Here is a 19,203-nt window from a genome sequence, read left to right on the forward strand (position 1 = left end):
CTCAGATTTGGAGACCAAAACTATACGCAATACTCCAGGTGTGGTCTCACCAAGACCCTGTACAACTGCAGTAGAACCTCCCTGCTCCTATACTCAAATCCTTTTGCTATGAAAGCTAACGTACCATTCGCTTTCTTCACTGCCTGCTGCATCTGCATGCCTAATGCCTTGATGGAATAAAATCCTTTCTCTGCTTAGGTTTTCTTCTACTTACCAACACCAAACTCTCCCCACGTGTAGCTCTGCTCATTTCGCCCTCAGCTGTTGTCCGGTTTAACGGCATTTGTCCATATTTCCCGAAACAGACCGACGAGATGATATTGTTTCGGCATTTTCGGCAAAAGCATTGTGGGCGGAAGTGTCTGTTCATGAGCTGATATCTGTGAACGGGAGATATTCCCTCTTTATTTTATACTCTTGCTTTAGGGATCGTGATTGTCAATTTTAATTTCGATGTTACACAATCGAAGGTTAAGTACATTGAGTATTTTCTTTCAGGTTCAGATCTGTCGCATTTTCAACCAGAACTGAAGGAAGATTGCACCACTTCACACAAGTATCTCCCTGCCCCCCACTTTCAGTGACTTGATAAAACAACTGACCTAGCGATTTCCTCTTCACCCAATCTGTTCCCAATTAACAGCCCCTGTTGAGTTTTTCCAGCGACATCTGTTTTTGTTGAATCAGAACTTTCTCATGCCTCTTTGTTGCTATCTGCGGGATGGATACATTATGATGACCTGTGTGTCTCCTGTTCCCTTCACAGAACACAAAGAGATGCGGCTGGTGAACGGAGGCCGGCGGTGTGAAGGGAGAGTGGAAGTGTGGTACAACGGGACATGGGGAACAGTGTGCTCCGGGAAGCTCTATGGAGTGGAGGCGGAAGTGATCTGTAAACAATTAGAATGTGGACCCCTCGCATATATTGAATATGGCGCCAGGAAATATGGACAAGGTTCAGGGCCCATATGGATCGATGAGATGAAATGTAGCTCGCACGAGTCAGCCCTTTGGCAGTGCCATTTTGACCCGTGGGGGAAACACAACTGTAACCATAGGAAGGATGCAGGCGTTTCATGTAAAGGTAACACAGGAAAGTCAGCATACGATGGCAGATTAAACACGCGCGTAAATCCGTCAACATTTCACTGTTCTCAACAGATGCTGAAATGCCGGAGACAACCCGCGGGAAAGGCTGCGACGGAGGAAATGAATCAAAATCTCGCCGTTTACCAGGCGAGTCATTCTACTACTTACACCGTCAGCGTGACGTCAACCCCGGATGTTTGATGAATGAGTGATCAACACATAGCTGAGAATCCTCAACAACTTCTCTTTAGACTTCTCTCACGATCTTCTCGTTAAACGAGTAGCCATGGGCCCTTGCATGGATCCCAGCTATGTCAGCCTTTTGATTCAAGTACTGTGAATAGTCCTTCTTCCAAACGTGCACTGGCATCATTCCCCAAACTCCTCATTCTTCGCTCCTTCGACATGAAATATACCACCCACATACCCCCCTCCCCCCCCCCCCCCCCCCCCTATTTCATATTTTATCCTCGTCATTCCTTATATTACAGCCTTTTGTCCTCTTTTCATATCTAACCTTTGTGCACCCATCTGTCAATGAACACCTCACACACCTGAATCCACCTATCACTGAAGAAGGGTTTCGGCCCGAAACGTTGCCTATTTCCTTCGCTCCATAGATGCTGCTGTACCCGCTGAGTTTCTCCAGCCTTTTGTGTACCTTCCACCTATCACTTGCCTAGATTAGACCCGCCTTCAACTCTGTTACAGCCTCTTCCCCTCCCTCTTACTAGAATTAGTCTAAAGATGGGTCCCTATCCGAAACGTCACTGCACACGTCATGCAGAGATGCTGTCTGACCCGTTGAGTTACTTCAGCACTGACGTATTTTTTATTTAAAAAAAAATATATATTTATTAGAAGTACGGTAAGTTACAATAATACACAACACATATGTCTTAATACATTTTTTTGTACCGCTTCATTTTTTAAGCTTTAAGAAAAAGATAGAAGTAAAGAAAGTAAGGAAAGTGCGCAAGTCGTGAAGGTGCAAGAGAGTGTTGAGAAAAGAAATCCCCTTAGAAAAGAAGTTAGAGAAGGAAGTAAAGAAAGAAAGAAAGTAGACCCTAGAAAAGAAGGAAAAAGAAAGGAGAAAGAATCGCTCTATTATAACATTAAACTCCGCAGAAAGGGAACTACCAACCAAGTCTGTTTTTGTTGTTTTACCCCCGTTGCCAGATCCTGGTACCATTTATTTATTTATTTTTTAAATTACTATTGCACCTCATGCTTGTAATAGTTCCAAAAACGTACACCACGTCTTTTGGAATTGGTCTGCTTTGCCTGCTAAGAGGAATCTCATCTCTTCCAGATGTAGTGTTTCAAACATATCTGATATCCACATTTTTATTGTTGGTGTGGGCGCATTTTTCCAGAATTTAAGTATAAGCTTTTTTCCCATTATTAGCCCATAATTGAGTAAATTCTTCTGAAACACGTTTAGTTCAGGGTTACCTTCCGATATTCCAAAAATAATCCATTCTGGTTTTGGTACCAGTTTTATTTTAATTAATTTTGTAAAGATGTCAAATATTTCATTCCAGAATTTTTGTACAAAAAACGAAAGAATGCGCTATGTTAGCTTCTTGACACAGACATTTATCACAGATGGGTGAGACATTAGGGAAGAATTTATTTATTTTAGTTTATGAATAATATAGTCTATGTAATGTTTTGAATTGGATGAGAGAATGTCGTACGTTGATCGAACATTTATGCACCTGTAGTAAATGATTATCCCAGCTCTCTTTTGAAATTTTTATAGCTAATTCTTGTTCCCAGTCTCTTCTAATTCCATCAGTTGTGGGTATTTCTATGTTTAAGATGATGTTATACAAGTACGATATTAGATTAGCTGATTCCGCCTTTGTCTTCATTGCTTCATCCAGTAAGTCTGTAGGCATTTTATGATAGTCTTTTGTGTATTTTTTCAGATAATCACGAATTTGAAGATATTTAAAATATTGATTATTTTTCAAATTATATTTCAGTTGTAGTTGTTGAAATGATAGTAATTTTCCCAAGTCATACAGATCTCCGAGCGTTTTGATTCCCATTCTTTCCCATTGTATGAATGATTTGTCTATAATTGATGGTTTAAACAATGGATTATTAACTATTGGTATTAAAAGAGATAGGTTTCTTAGTTTTTGGTTCTGTTTTATTTGTTTCCATGTTCTAATTGTGCTATGTATAATTGGATTTTTATTATAATTTTTGTTACTCAGATGTATTGGTGAGAGGAGAGTCGCTCCTATATTACACGGAGAGCAGTCCTCTCTTTCCATTACAATCCAGTCCACCTGCTGGGCAGAATTGTCCAGCAGGTGAATCATATTTTTAATATTTACTGCCCAATTATAATACATAAAGTTGGGGAGCGCTAGACCACCCAGCTCTTTTCGTTTATTAAGGTGTACTCTTTGTATTCTATGGGATTTATAATCCCATATAAAATTTGTAATGTCTGAATCCAATTTTTTGAAAAACTTTTTTGGGAGATATATAGGTATTGATTGAAATAGGTATAGGATTTGTGGTAGAAAGATCATTTTTATAGCGTTTATTCTGCCTATTAGGGACATCGGAAGTGTTTTCCTGAATTTAATCAAATTATTTAGTTTCTTAAGAAAGGGATTATAATTGGCTTTAAACATATCAAGGTAGTTTCTAGTAATTTCAATTCCCAAATATTTAAATTTTTCTGTGGCTATTTTAAAGGGGAATTTCCGGAGGTGTGTTGAGTCTTTTGGTTTTATCGACATAATTTCACTTTTGTTCCAGTTTATTCTATATCCTGAGAAGGATCCAAAGTCCTCAATTAAATTTAAAATGTTTGGTATACTAATTTGTGGTTTTGTGATGTACAATAGTACATCATCGGCGTATAAAGATATTATGTTATTTGAGTGTTTTGTATTATAACCATAAATATCCGGGTGTGTTCTTATTTTTTGAGCAAGGGGTTCAATTACCAAAGCAAATAACAGCGGTGATAATGAACATCCTTGTCTATTACCCCTTGATAATTCAAATTTCGTGGATAGTATATTATTAGTTAGTATTCTAGCCGTGGGTTTGCTATATAATAATTTTATCCATGCGATGAAGTTCTCTCCCATTTGGAATTTTTGCAATACTTTAATCATATAATCCCATTCTACTTGATCAAACGCTTTTTCTGCGTCCAGTGAAATGATACATAACTCTTGGTCATGAGATTTATGTGAGTGCATTATGTTAAGCAAGCGTCTCAAATTATTGAATGAGTGTCTCTTATACCTAATTCAATTCAATTGAATTGAATTGAATTAGGTATAAATCCTGTTTGATCCTCATTTATTAATCTACTAACATACCTGCTTAGTCTTCTAGCTAGTGTTTTCGCTATTATTTTTTGATCCGTATTTAACAGAGCAATAGCTCTATATGATCCTGGTTCTTCTATATTTTGATCTTTTTTAAGTATTAGTGTGATCGTTGATTCTGCTAATGTTTCAGGTAATCTTTGCTCTTTAAAAGCATATGTATACATTTTCTGTAGGCGTGGAGTAACTATGTCGTAAAAGGATTTATAGAATTCGTTACTGAATCCGTCTGGTCCTGGTGTTTTTCCATTCTTAAGTGTGTTTATTGTGTCTTCTATCTCCTTAGAAGTAATTTGTGCTCCCAATTCCTCTTGTTCCCTCAGTTCTAATTGAGGGAGATTACAATTATCCAGCAATTCTGAGACTTTATTATTGTCTATTGACGTTTTAGATGTATATAGATTCTGGTAAAATTGAGCAAATCTTTTATTGATATCCTTGGGTAGTGTTAATAATTCCCCTCTATCTGATTTAATCTTTAGTATTGCATTCTCTTTTTCCCGTTTTTTCAATTGGCGTGCTAGAAGTTTGTGGGGTTTGTCCCCGAATTCAAAATGTTCTTGTTTAGTAATTTGAAATAGTGTTATAACTTTCTCTGACAACAATTTGTTTAGCTTGAATTTCAATAGTAGAATTTTATTATGTTTATCCATAGTTGGATCTTTAGCATTATCTGTATCTAATTGTTTTATTTGTTCTTCTAAATGTCTTTGTTCATTCTTATTCTTTTTATTTTGAAAAGCTTGAAATGAAATAATGACTCCTCTAATAAATGCTTTGAAGGATTCCCATAATAGCGTGGGGGATATATCTGGTGTATCATTTATCTCAAAAAATAGGTCCATCTGTTTTTTTAGATATATACTCCCTTGTGGGTCTTTTAAAATTTGCGAGTTAAACCTCCAGAATGATTTATTCATAAACATTCCTTCTAATTTTAAAACAAAAGTTAACGGAGAGTGGTCTGAGATCGCATTGATGTGGTATTTAGGGTTCATAGTATGCGGAATTAATTTTGTATCCACTAGGAAATAGTCTATACGTGAGTATGTTTTATGTACCGTTGAATAAAACGAATAATCCCTTCCCGTCGGGTTTGCAATCCTCCAAACGTCTGCTATATTTGTGTTTTTTATATATGTATGTAAGAGTTCACTGGTTTTAGATTTCATGTTACCTCTTTGTTTTTGCGTCGATTTATCTAGATACGGGTCTAAAACACAGTTGAAGTCTCCTCTAATTATAACATTTTGATAATTAAATTCTGCAATTATATTAAAAATTTTATTAAAAAATTGAGGATTATAAAAATTGGGCGCATAAATGTTTACCAGCGTAATTGGCGTAGTATTGATTTCTCCTGTTACTATAAGGTATCTCCCTTCCTTATCTGATATAATATTCTTTGATTTAAATGGTATTCCTTTACGAATAATGATTGCAGTGCCTCTAGATTTGGAAGTGAATGAAGAGTGAAATGTTTGGCCTATCCAGTTCGCCCTCAGTCTCGTCTGATCTTGGTGTTTAAGATGCGTTTCTTGTAGAAACGAAATGTCCGTGTTGTATGATTTCAACTGAGCTAGTATCTTGCCCCTTTTAATAGGTTCATTAATACCCCTTATATTCCAATTACATAGTGTGATTCCTCCCATTTTCTTTTGATTGTCGTCATGCATTTTTACCAATTTTAATGACCTTATTTATTGCGGTGCGTCCATACTCAGGACTCTGGTTATTTGGGGGGCGATTATATTATAGACTTCTTTGGTAGCTCCCTTCCGCGATTTTCCTTGAAAAAAAAAGCACATAGATGTGACCTATTGTGATAAAAAAAAAAAATAGAACAAGTAAATTTACAGTGTCTGAGTATTCGACACTGTAGTGAGTGTCCCACTCGTCTGTGGGTTTCGACATACCGCTTCCGGTGTAGGTGGTATGAAGTTAGCCCCGCTGCCTTTATTACCCTAAACCTAGGGGGTCGTTACCATTTCCAAATTAGTTCTATTTCACCCAGTTACACTATGTATATATGTTTCATTCCGACTTATCAAATCTAATCATATATTGAATTACCTATATTCCTCACTCTTTATCTATTAACTATTTACAATCGGTTTTAGCTTTGTTAATAGTGAGCTGTTCGCTGAAAGGGTTAACCAGAGTCAGGCTCCTGGAATTATGCCAGGTGTCTGAGTCTCCTCCCCTCCCCACTCAAGCTGCGAAACACATAAGATTACAGTTGTCTGCGTTATATATCAGGCAACGCATTTTTACAATTTTTACCATTATTTACCTCAAGTTAGTTTCCATTACTATTTTTATATTAGTATTGTTAGTTATTAATTATTATTAATTCTCTATATTTTGTGAAACTATGTAAAATCGTAAAGCGACACTTGTCCTTGTGATGTTTTCCCCATTCAGCTCAGCAGATCGTCACTCCCATGTTTATCAACCTTTCGCCGTTTGAACACAAAGTGTCCTTGAATTGAATTCCACAATGTCCAAGGGGAGATAATAATGTCTAGACACTTCTCGTGGAAAAGCTGTTGCATTTAATAATTTTTAAAGATTGGTGTTATTTCTCTTTTCTTCTAATATTCTCTTTAAGGGAATAAGCAAGCTAGTTTGTTCATAACGTACTGATGCCGTGATTAATTTTCTTTCCTACGCTGTGAGTTCTGCCACGATTTCTTGAGCATATTTAAGAGATGCTACCGAATTAGTAAATGTTTTTGAAACTCCCTTGTAAGTAATACGCATCCTGGCCGGATAATACACTCCGCATATGACTTCCTTGACACCGTAAAGAGCTTCTCTTGTCTGTGAGAACATTCTTCTCTTTTGCACAATCTCATAAGGGTAGTCCCGTAGGAGTTTGATAGAATCATTTCTATACATCATCTTCTCTCCGTGTTTAATTTTTTTCATCAGCGCTTCCACTGTTGAGATATCACGAAGTTTGATTATGATCTGTCGTGGATAGGCTTGGTCTCCTTGTGATTTTGGTTTAAATCTGGGTAGTCGATGTGCTACTTCAATTACAGGTGCCTCAGGTAGCTTGAGTACGTGTTTGATTAGATTGGCAGTGAACTCACAGGCATTGTCCCCCTCAGCTCCCTCTGTTACTCCACGTATTCGTATATTTTGGCGTCTTGAGCGAGCTTCGAGGTCAACACATTTATCAGAGACTTTTGTTAGTTGACTCTTGAGGCTGTCTAATTCTAACTTCATCGTCTGCATCTCTCCGGTCATCTCTTCCACAACAGCTTCCATATCTTTCACCGCAGTTACATTTGCAGAAACAGTTTCATGCACAGCCTCAAACATCTTTGTGGTCTCTTCTGCCACCTTATTAATTTTCCCCGTTAATTCTTCTTGCACATCCTCAACTCTTTTTTGCAGAGCCCCAATGCCCTCAAGGATTTTTTGATTACCGGCTTCCATGTTTTCCATCATTTGTAAATTTCCAGTTTCAACGTCCTTTCTCAAGTCTTTTACCGAGTTCTTTATCTCCTCCATTTCGGTTATCTCTTTTGTGGTCATCTCAGTCTTAGATCGTGTATCCATTCCAGAGTCCACTCCAGAGGTCAGCTGTGCAGTGTCTTGATGTTCCTGAGTGTTCAGCAGGTGTTTTGTAGCTTTCCTCTGTGGGCTCTGACCTGGAGACGTGTTTTTCATTTAAAATGACTTTCCCTCCGTTAAATTCACGGCGTTTACGGATGACGTCATCAGCCCAGCGACCCGGGGCTCCGGTAAGTTTTTAAAAACGGTCCCGACCTCCAGACCCGATTTTTACGCGAAAAATCGCGATTTTTTCAGCGGAGCTAAAAGATTTGCGACTGCTAGCAGAGCATGGCGCCACCGGCCGATCCGCACTCACCTATCTTTAACTGAATATTTAATTTAACTTCACTTAGATCTACAACTGCGGGTTGATGGCGGCAGCAACAATTGCTCCGGAAGGGTTCAGTTATTATTCAACAACAGCTGGGGAACGGTGTGTGATGACTCCTGGGGTCTCGCCGATGCCAATGTCGTCTGCAGACAGTTGGGCTGTGGCTCTGCTCTTTGGACTCCAGGAGCGGCGACCATTGCCCCGGCCTCAGGTGATATCTGGCTGGATGAAGTGAAATGCACGGGAAGTGAATCATTCCTGTCCCGTTGTCTGGCTTCACCGCTCGGTCAACATGACTGTGATCACAAGGAAGATGTCTTTGTCACCTGTTCTGGTATGTGTCGTTCGGCATATTCCCCGATCTCTGCACATCTTCAATTTCATAAGTAATATATCGTTTATTTTTTAATTGAAAATCTAAAGAGATGACGTTGCTAAAAACTGTTTACAATGTCCACGTCCAGTTTTGATCCCCTCTGTCTCCAGCACTTCAGTTATTTATTATTCATGCGATGTTGACCATTACACTTACATACTATGCTGACTGTGCTGATATTCGCTTGCTTCTGTTTGCTAATTGCTGAGAACATGATAGGTGGTTTTCAAATTGGCTGACTCAGTATGTGAAACAGGACTTGCAAAATTCTAAAAAACCATGATGTCCAGCTCCAGCCAAATATCTCTGTGACAAGACAGGATATTGGGCTCATTGCAGTATTTTCTCCTCAGGAAGTGTTGGTAATAGGAATCATGTTGCGCTTTTCAGTGAGGATTACTGACCTTTGATTAATTGCTGTTAATTAACTGTTATTATGTGTAGGAACAAAGATAATTCGATTTGTAAGTGAGTGACTGTTTGATGGCATGTCGAGGCAGTGAAAACAGTGCTTATTCTTTCGCAAGATGTTGTCGAGAGGGTGTCCGGGCTTATGGGGCGAAGGCAGGTGAATGGGGTAAAGAGGGAAAGATATAATTGAAGGGCGGAGCTGATGGGCCAAATTGCCTTATTCTGCTCCTGGAACAAAGGAGCTTATGAATTTATGAACATGAAATAGTCTTCATATGTTACCCATAGTACATATTATAGATATCGATTTTTTGTAAACAGCATCATATCATGCAGGAATTTATAGGCATGTGCTTCCATATCTTTTGTGTTCTTCTGATTTGGATTTTATGGCATTGAGGTCTGTGCCAAGCAATGTGGATGCAGTGTGGATGCACTTTATGCCTGAATACAATATTGCAGCTGTTGTCTGGATACAGAGCGTCACTAGTGAGGAATCAGGACATTCTAGTATATTTTCTATTTATACCACTCTGCACAATACAATAGAGACTTGAGCTTTTTATAGTTTTCCGCTCAGCCATTCTTCTGGTGCAAATGTATGACCGGATTTTGGGAACATTTCTAGTAAAGCAAGATGCACAACCAGCGGTTAAAATTTATCAATTGTCCCTAGAAATGTTTTCTGTTTGGACCAACTGCTCCTGTTTTCCGTTTATCCAGGAATTTCAATTTCAGAGTTGGGAAAGAAGACGCCCTCTGTGGCTGTTGTGGTTTGCACAACTCTGGGAATCCTCCTCATCGCTGAATTTGTCACACTGGTGATAATAGCTCGGAGGCAATCAGCAAGAAGAGGTGAGGTTCATCTTTACAGCGTTATTATTCCAGAAAATATTTCATAGCGTGAAGAGACTTTCATTCGCTTTTCCATGTGCTCTTTTCTTTCTTGCATTTTGTGCAACAAATGCGACTGTGCGGCATTGTGTAGGTATTCCATGGTTCCTATTGGAAAGAGCAATTTGTCGTAATAGCATGGAATGTTAAATGTGATTATTGTTTGGGTTCCTCCATCAATTGTTCACGTGACTGATGTTCAACATTCCATTGGGGTGGGAGATTGCAACCTTCACTCTGTCCGCCCTGTTTCGACGAATGCAATCAACCTGACGTGCACAATCAAATAAGATCAAATAGAACAAGTTGTCCGACAACTTTAGGCTGTGCACGCCATACGCATGAAGAAGAACATTCCATTCAACATCCTGTTCAATGCGATGCTCAACCGCGAACATTCTGATTAGATTCTATCCACCACATCTCAAACTTGCTCTTTCCTCACATTCTGTGCTCCTGCAATGCTTTATTTGACTCCTTCCATTTATTTGATGCAACACAATCTGTATTTTCCACTTCCTAAATTGACACACATGGAAATTTAAATTCCTGATCACCCAGTGCTACACCTGTACCATCCGTATGTATTTGGGAATGCAATCACGCTCTGAACGGCATTGTCGTGGCGGAACAGAAATGAGGAATTGCTTCCGACTAATGCACACTAGCTGTGATCTTCCTGATGTTCGTAGAATTCTCTAATGTCTGTAAGAAGCCGTTAGACATCTAGCGTAATTCTTCAATGGTAACGCTCATCAACAGTTTACCTTGAATATTATTAATTCATAATTTTTACATGTCATACGCAAATTACTAACGGTTAGAAACTATTCCTGTAAATCCACAAGTTAACCCACACTCTCCTTTCAACAGATGCAGAGATGAGAGGCAGGGGCTTCGGCTTTTATGAAGCAATTTATGAAGAGATTGACGATACTCTCCCTGGAAACAATTTCAGTCAGATGGATGATTCAAGTGAGTATTTGCACTCGACAGTCACCCTTCAGCGATAAATATCCCCTCCACTCCAATAACCGTATTAATGGTTATTGAGTATCCATTGTAACAGATTCATCGGACACAAGCAAACTGTTGGAGCAACGCAGTGGGTCGGGCAGAATCTATGAAGGAAAATGTACAGATGACCGTTTGTGTCCGTACCCTTCTTCATGTCTGGAGTAGAGCGGAGATGGTTGATAGAAAGTGGCGAGAGGAAATGCTGCACAAGTTTCTGGTAGATGACAGGTGGATGTATGCAACGAGGGGTGGAATTGTAGACAAATCCATTTGGGGAGGCGGATGAAGAGTGGAGGTGACCACAGTGGTTGGAGGTGATAGTAGGGAGGACAAGGAGCTCCAGATGGTGGAATCTGATAAGAAAAAAAGTAAACAATTGAAATATAGAAACCTTGGGGAATAATGGTGGGTAGGTGGGAAAAATGGGGATGGGAATTGTGGCCCCTGTGCAGATAGGGATAGGTTATAAGCTGATGGAGATGGTGGAGGTGAGGACAGGAAATGGGAAGCGAGGGACAGGCTCAGTGGAGAGAATGTTGTGTTTGAGAGAGTCAGGGTTGATTATCAGGAGAGAGAAGTGGGGTGACAATTGGAGAATTAAATATTTACACCATCGGATTATCAGCGTTACCTGAAGTGCTGCTCTTCCAGCTTGCATGTAAACTCAATCTGGCAATGTAAGAGGCGGAGGACAGAGAGGGCGAATGGGAATGAGGAATGGAATCGAAATCCAGCTGTCCCTGTCCCTGTTTGCCTCGTCTGCATTTGGCATCACGTAGGTAAAGGAGGGTACATCGAGAGCATAGAATGGAATAGTGGAGACTGACGTTTAGGTCCCTGAATGGAGAAAAGGAGCAGGTGTAATACTAGGTGTTGCATCACCTGTGGTTAGTGGGAGGGGGATGTACAAGGTGGATCGTGTGAAGATAGATCAAGTCAAGGAATCTGCACCATCTTGGAGTCAGCCTCATATCCATGGCCAGGGTGCTTTTCCAAAAAAAGGTGTGTTGAATGAAGCCGACAGATAGACATGATTAGATGGGGCCCATGAGATTGTCCATGGCTACTCATTTGATTTGTAGAACGCTAGGGCATCCAAAGAAGACAAGTACCACCAGGCAGAGGAGACTGTTAGCTGCACTGAAGTCGTTGGGTCACTGCTCTGGGACGAAAGCAATTGTCCATAAACCTTCGTGATGGGAAGGGACTGTTCCTGGATGGAACACATGAGGAGTAGTGAGCCACACAGATTGGAAGTTGTAAAAGTTGTGGGGAGCATCTGAGGTGTGCAGATGTAAGTAGACACGATTGGCAATGAGGTCGAGGGACATTTAAGCTCTGAGGTTAAACAATGGGACAAACGGAGTTGGAAAAATACTCCCATCCTGTTTATGGCATTAGGGCGGGGGATAGAAGCGGGCAGTGGACACTTTGAGTCTATCAGTTTCCAGACTGTAGTGGGTAGATACCAGAAGTGATGAGCTCTGTGAAGGTTGGTGATAGATTTGCTTCTTCTCCACACCTGGTGACTGACATGTTAATGATGTTTACCGAATGCGCCTTTGTTTTGTTTTAATATGTTTTCAATATTTCGAATGGAAACGAACAGATATCAGAAACTTTCCGCAAGGGAAGAATTGCTATGACAGTGAGATTCTCACCGTATCCATATAAATGTTCATATCTATAATGGATTTACGGCATCTTTCAGTGTTTATATTGCTCAATGAATGGGTGTTGTGTATGATTAAAATAGCCAGCAGTTCAACCTTATTTGTTCATTTGGCTCCAGCAACATTATCACAGTTATCCGAGTCGGATATCAATGAGATAAACAATTGATGATAACTTATTTACACATATCCATTGGTGTTTGTACAATACACACAGTGTCAGAAGGAGTCCGACCCGAAACGACACCTCTTCGTGTTCTCCAGGCGTGCTGCTTGACTCGCTCGCATCCTCCAGCATGTTGTGTCCTTTTTGTAAAACAGCATCTGCGGTTCCTCGTTTCTTTAATTGGTTCGCTCGTGGATCGCTACAGCTGACCTTCTTGTTGAACCAGCATTGTACCATTATGTCATATGTCATATCCGCGATACTGTCATTGGGACGATGAATAATGTGTGTCTTCTGCTCCAATGCCCAATTTAGCCCGATGTCTAATAACTATCTCTGTCATTGACTTCTAGTCTCTGGATCCATTGATTCCATGAATCAAATAGAATATTACACCAGCGACCCTCTGGGTTGTGCTCATTCAACAAGCGAACTCCCTGAAGGAACCTCCTCCAGTGTTCGAGGTTGGTGCATGTTTTGCTTTCCATTTTCTCCTATTTTAATTCATTTTGTTCGTAATCAGAACATATCAGGGAAAAGGTGTCCGAGCATGTTCGCCGTGAAATGGTAGAGAGGCGATCTCAATAACTTGTAAGGGATTTCTATTTAAAACATCAACAATTGGACTTTGAAGATAAACCTCTCGACCGCCAGCTGTGTAATTGAATGAAACATTCATTGTGTGTTTATATTCTCAATGCGGATAGGACTTGAACTATAACACCAATTATAGCGCCGGGTTGGAGCAACGTTAAATAGTTCACAGGCCCAACACAGTCCTCTCTCCGTCCAGATACCAATTACACAACAACATCTCAGTCTGAAGAAGGGTCTCGACTCTAAACGTCACCCGTTACTTCTATCCATATATGCTGCCTGTCCCGCTGAGTTACTCCAATATTCTGTGTTTATTTCACATCCCTTGCAGCTTACAAAACGATTTAGGTTTTCAGGAAGATCATTCCGGTTTATACTTCCTCCTAGATCTAGTTCCGGATGACCATGACGATCCTGAGAGTAAAGCCATTGATTGTCCGGGCGGTCAGTTCCCGATGGACGGTGGCCCCGATGACCTTCTGATGCTAACAGTTGCCGGCGGTGACGTGGACATTGGTGGTGAGTCAGTCTCTGACATGCCAGAATCACCAATGCTCAGCAAAATATTCCACCCACTGCGTTGTTTTATATTCACTTTCCTGCTTCAAATATTATTTGCTAAAAGAAAAGACATTTTCAGAGAAAGTTGCCCACGGACGGTTTTGTTCTTACTCGAACAACGTGTCATTCACAACTGCAATGTAAACCATATGAATACAGTATCTATTTTGTCATGTTCCATGTCGGCTTATTTCCCCCTTGAGACTGCGTTCTGAACCTGCACGGGAATGACGGGGAGGGGGGGGGGGGGGGGGGGGGGGGGGGGTGGAGACTCCAACAGAAACCACTTCTAGTCTCCGCACACAAACAAAGCCCCCTTTTACAAAATATATAATTGCTGCACATAAAAAACCGGACTGCTGACTATTCTATTGCACGGTCCTCTCTCTGTCCAAATATGCCAGACACTACTGGATGGATATTTTTAAAATAATTTCTGTAGTCGTTAATATCCAACTGGATCCCGACCCTAAATTAATAATATTTGGCATATCAGAACAATATCTAAAACTCACAATAAACCAAAGAAATTACAGTACAATAAATAATTGGGAAAAAATTGATATTAACATTTTTGAAAAACCCAACAACCCCCACAATCAAGATGTGGATTATGGAGATGTCGGAGACCTCACATTTGGACAAAATTAGATTTGTCTTAATTGACAAACCAGAATTATTTATTAGAGTATGGTCTCCATTTATAGATTTACTAGACCAAGTGCAGACCCGTTGGGTCTGTTCCCTCAACGTGCGGGGGTGGGGGGGGGGGGGGGGGGGGGGGCGGCATGCAGCGTCACACACACTAACTATCCCCTCCCCCCCCCGCGCACTCACGCTAATTACCACCCTTGATATTATATTATTATTATTAATTTGCTCCTTTTACCCCATAACCACCCTATCTACTGACGCATAGCCCCCAACTTGCAGTCACATCTAGAGAGAAGGGGGGGGGGGGGTTAGAGAGTGAGGGCAGAGAGAGAAGGGGCAGAGACAGAGAGAGAGACAGAGACACAGAGAGAGGGGCAAGAGGGATGGGGGTGGAGAGGAGGAGAAGAGGGAGGGTGGGTGAAGGGGGCAAGGGGGGGGAGGAGGGGAGGAGAGGGAGAGGGTGAGAGTGAGGGGGAGAGAGAGGGGGTGCTGAGAGGGGGGTGAGGGGGAGAGGTGGGGAGCAGGGGGGGGAGGGAGGGGAGGGGGGAGGGTGGATGGAAGAGGGTAGGGGGTGTGGAGGGGAGTTAGGGGAGGGAGGGTGGGGGAGGGGGAGGAGAGGGGGAGGAGAGAGGGGGGGGGGAGAGGGGGAGGAGAGAGGGGGAGGAGGGGGAGGGGGAGAGGGGGAGAGAGAGGGTGTGCTGAGAGGGGGTGAGGTGAGTGGAGGAGGAGAGGGGGGTGAGGTGAGGGGAGGGGGAGAGGTGGGGAGCAGAGGGGGAGGGAGGGTGGAGGGAAGGGGGTAGGGGTGTGTGGAGGGGAGGGGGGTTCAGGGGAGGGACGGTGGGGGATGGGATGGAGGGGAGGAGAGGGAGAAAAAGAGGGGAGAAAGGGGGAGGGGTGAGAGGAGAGGAGGGAGAGGAGAGGGGGCAGAGGAGAGGGTCAGAGAGGGGGGGAGAGGAGAGGGGGGGAGGGGAGAGGGGAGGGGAGGGGAGGGGTGTGGGGGGAGGGGAGGGGAGAGGGGGGGAGAGGGGGGGGAGAGGGGGGGAGGGGAGAGGAGAGGGGGGAGAGTAGAGGGGGAGAGGAGAGGGGGAGAGGAGGGGGAAAGGGGGGGGAGAGGAGGGGGAAAGGGGGGTGCGAGAGGAGAGGAGGGAGGAGGGGGGGGGGGGGGGGAGAGGGGGGGTGATGGGGAGAGGGGGGGGGAGAGTTAGAAAGGGAGCGTGACAGGGGGGAAGAGAGTGAGAGAGAGAAAGAGAGAGGGATAGGGAGAGAGGTGGGGAGAGAGAGGAGGGGAGAGAGGGAGAGGGTGCCTTTTTACTTCAACCCAAACAACCATTTGCAGGCAGTGCTTTTTTCCCTCAAACTAACCATATTTTCATTTTCAAACCACATTATGATTGAGGCACACCACTTGCAGAGACTGATTGAGGCACACCACTGCCTGGTTTTATAGTCCCTCCCCCTCCCTCCAGCAGGGGCAGCAGAGAGAATGGGGAATTTTGTAAAAACATTAATATCTCTCTCATTTCTCATCAACGGGAAAAATCCTCGGTACACATGCGGCGGAGGGGGGCTCTGAGCGAGGTGGCCAAAAATGACGGCCGTAGGTGGCGGCGTTCTCTCGGAAATCGCAGCACAGTTGGCCAAAAGCGGTCAAGAACAGAGATTTAGTAATATAGATTTGAAGGGATAGATTAGACCGGCGCAGAGGTCGGACTGAAGCCTGAACACAGGACTAGATGAATAGTTATGTTCTCTGACCTACGGACCTATCTCCCAAGTTGTATTATTGATAGTTTATCCTATTTTTCTAATTTCTTCCTTTCTTTCTTTATTAAAAAAAACAAAAACAAAACAAATATGCCAGACACAAAGCGGCGGAATAAGTCAGAGGGTCAATCAACATCAATCAACAGGGATGATTAACGGTTCAAGTTCTTCAACATTCTAGGAGGGAGGGAGAGACTGTGTAAGAGTCGGGAGAGTCTGGCAGCTGATAGGTGGATACGGCTGGGGAAATAACAACCCAACGGAATGAACGTTAAAGTCTTCCATTTTATACACAACCCAACCACCCGCCCACCAAAACTGCACTCCCCTTTATCCCCCCTCTTCCCTGTTCACCACCCCGAATGCGCACCATTTCCCCATTGTACCGTCCCCTTTCCATTCCCCATCACTTTCCATTCTATCCCTTCACATTTCCCACCTTACTCTATCTCACAACATTTTGCCTTTTCCCCATCTCTAGCCTTGGTCCGCCCATCTGTCGATCAAACAACCCCCACCTGCATCCACAAATCACGGGCAGGATTTTGTACCTCCCCCGCCTCTTCGCCAGATTTCTCCCCCCATTACAATTTGTCTGAGAAAAGGGTCCCGACTCGAAACCTTCCCTATCCATGTGGTTAAGAGATGTTGTTTGATCCGTTATGTTTCTCCAGCACTTTGGGTTACTTTTTGTACACCAACATCTATAGTTCATTGTGTCCGCTCTATTCCAATGCTGCCGTTCTTCCATAATTGAATAATCCTCGCCATACAATGCCGTCTCCTGCAAACTGAGGTTCGTGTCATTGATGTTCAATCATACAGAGCATAGTCCGCAGATTCTCACTGATCCTGTTTTCCCGGCTACCTGCTCTACAAACAGCAATGATGAACGCCACTGTGGCACATTCACAGTCCCGGCCCTTACAGCACGCATTGGGTTTGATGGCTCTATTCCATATTTTATATCAGAGCCATGAAGACGGAAAGAAAATAATATTTCATGCGTTTGCTTTCACTGTCTATATCGCAACACCGGTGATGTGGGCGTGGGGTATTTGTTCAATTTTGGGTGGACTGTGTTGAAATATCTGTGATGCTGATTCGAAATAACGTTATTGGTGAGAAAATGCCACATACTTTTGTTGAAATTCACAATTACTTACACAGGTAGATAGTGTGGCAAAGAAGGCTTTTAGCGCATTGGCTTTCATTAGTCAAGTTTTTGAGTGTTAACGTGGGGTGTTGTGTTACGTACATGACGTTGGCATGGTTCCATTTGGGGAACTCTGTTCAGTTTGTGTCGCCCTGCTACACGAAGCATGTCATTAAGCTGAAAAGAGAACAGAGATGATATCCAATGGTATCACCAAGATTTGAACGGCTGAGGTGTAGCGAAAGGCTGGACAGAGTAGGACATTGTTCCTTGGAGCGTAGGAGGCTGAGGGTTATCTAATAGGTGTGTAGTAATTGGCGATGCTGGCTCGAAGGTCCGAATGGCCTCCTCCTGCACCTATTTTCTATGTACTAAATGTTGAGCAGACCGGATAGGGCAAATGTACAGTGCCTTTTACCTAGAGGAGGGATATCATGAATTACTGTACATAGGTTTAAGGGGAGAGTGGTAGATTTAAGGTGACAGGGCAAACTTTTATTTCAGAGGGTTGACGATACGTGGAACGAGCTGGAGGTGGTTGGGACAAGCAATGTAACCGCTTCCAAACAATACTTGGACAGGTACATGGGCAGGTTAGGTGAAATGTACATGAGCCAAACGCGGGCTGGTGGGAGCAGCTTAGGTGGGCTCTTTGGTTGGAATTGACGAGTTGAGTCAAATGTCCTGTTTCAGGGCTGTATGACTCCATGCCTCGAATATTACAAAAATCCGTTTTTTTTAATCATGTTAAATCTTGATTTTAGCTGGCCCAATAATATTTGCTTTGTTTTCTTTCCCAGGTGAATCTAGCATGATACCTTGTTTCCAAAGCCTGGCTTGAAATGATTGAAGTAGCTCGGCGTTTCAGCAGACAGCACGTGCCTTTCACCCATCCTGCAAGATCGACAAGCAGATCTTCACAGCATTGATATCACTCGCCACCTTATAACAAGCAGAATCTTTGACTTGATTTTAAACCACTTGGTTTGATTATTTTTTTTTGCCCTAAACCTTGGAAGAAAACATGTATGCACTGCTCTATGGACAGGTGTAGAAAAACATATTCAATCGTCATTCTTCTTCTGGAAGAAAGATCTTTTTTTTTCCTAATCAATAAACCCATGTTAATTTGAATTTGTAAGCGTTTTTATATTCCATGTAAATGCTTAAGATTGTGCAGGTTAAAATGAATGTTACTTTGTTCTTATCATGCTTTACCTTGCTTTGGTGTTTGTAATGAACTGTTTCAATCTCGCTCAATGTAAGAATTGAAGAAGCATAATAAATACTTCAGGTGGAATTCGATATTAATGTGTTCATATTTTGTCCGAGCATACATACACATCCCATAGACACTAAAACAAAGCACCACGTTGATTGCCCGTGGTCTCAAGATGTGAGCTAAAGACACAGGCTAGACATTGCAGAACATAAGTCTAATTGTGAAAGCTTAGTAATGAGCGGGAAACATCCTTTCAAGACCAGGGTGATAAATGTACATTGGATAATAAATCAGATTATACGATTTACTTTGAATTTGCAAAATCCAATTCTCACCAGTAAGTACATGGATATAGGC

At 42.2% G+C, this 19,203-nt stretch overlaps 1 protein-coding gene across 1 annotated transcript in view; it reads left to right on the forward strand.

Annotated features, from left to right (window-relative positions):
- LOC116967301 (scavenger receptor cysteine-rich type 1 protein M130-like) overlaps positions 1 to 18,474 on the forward strand; it is a 108,291-nt gene extending 89,817 nt beyond the window's left edge. Inside the window, exons 5-11 of the mRNA XM_033013800.1 lie at positions 767 to 1,084; positions 8,378 to 8,689; positions 9,866 to 9,997; positions 10,910 to 11,011; positions 13,246 to 13,356; positions 13,877 to 14,008; positions 18,425 to 18,474. Of these exons, the coding sequence (XP_032869691.1) occupies positions 767 to 1,084; positions 8,378 to 8,689; positions 9,866 to 9,997; positions 10,910 to 11,011; positions 13,246 to 13,356; positions 13,877 to 14,008; positions 18,425 to 18,465 (1,148 nt within the window). The 3' untranslated portion in view covers positions 18,466 to 18,474. The remainder of the gene's footprint in view (positions 1 to 766; positions 1,085 to 8,377; positions 8,690 to 9,865; positions 9,998 to 10,909; positions 11,012 to 13,245; positions 13,357 to 13,876; positions 14,009 to 18,424) is intronic.
- The last annotated feature ends 729 nt before the right edge of the window (positions 18,475 to 19,203 follow it).

Source organism: Amblyraja radiata, chromosome 39 (assembly GCF_010909765.2).
Source record: "Amblyraja radiata isolate CabotCenter1 chromosome 39, sAmbRad1.1.pri, whole genome shotgun sequence".
NCBI classification, from domain to species: Eukaryota; Metazoa; Chordata; class Chondrichthyes; order Rajiformes; family Rajidae; genus Amblyraja; species Amblyraja radiata.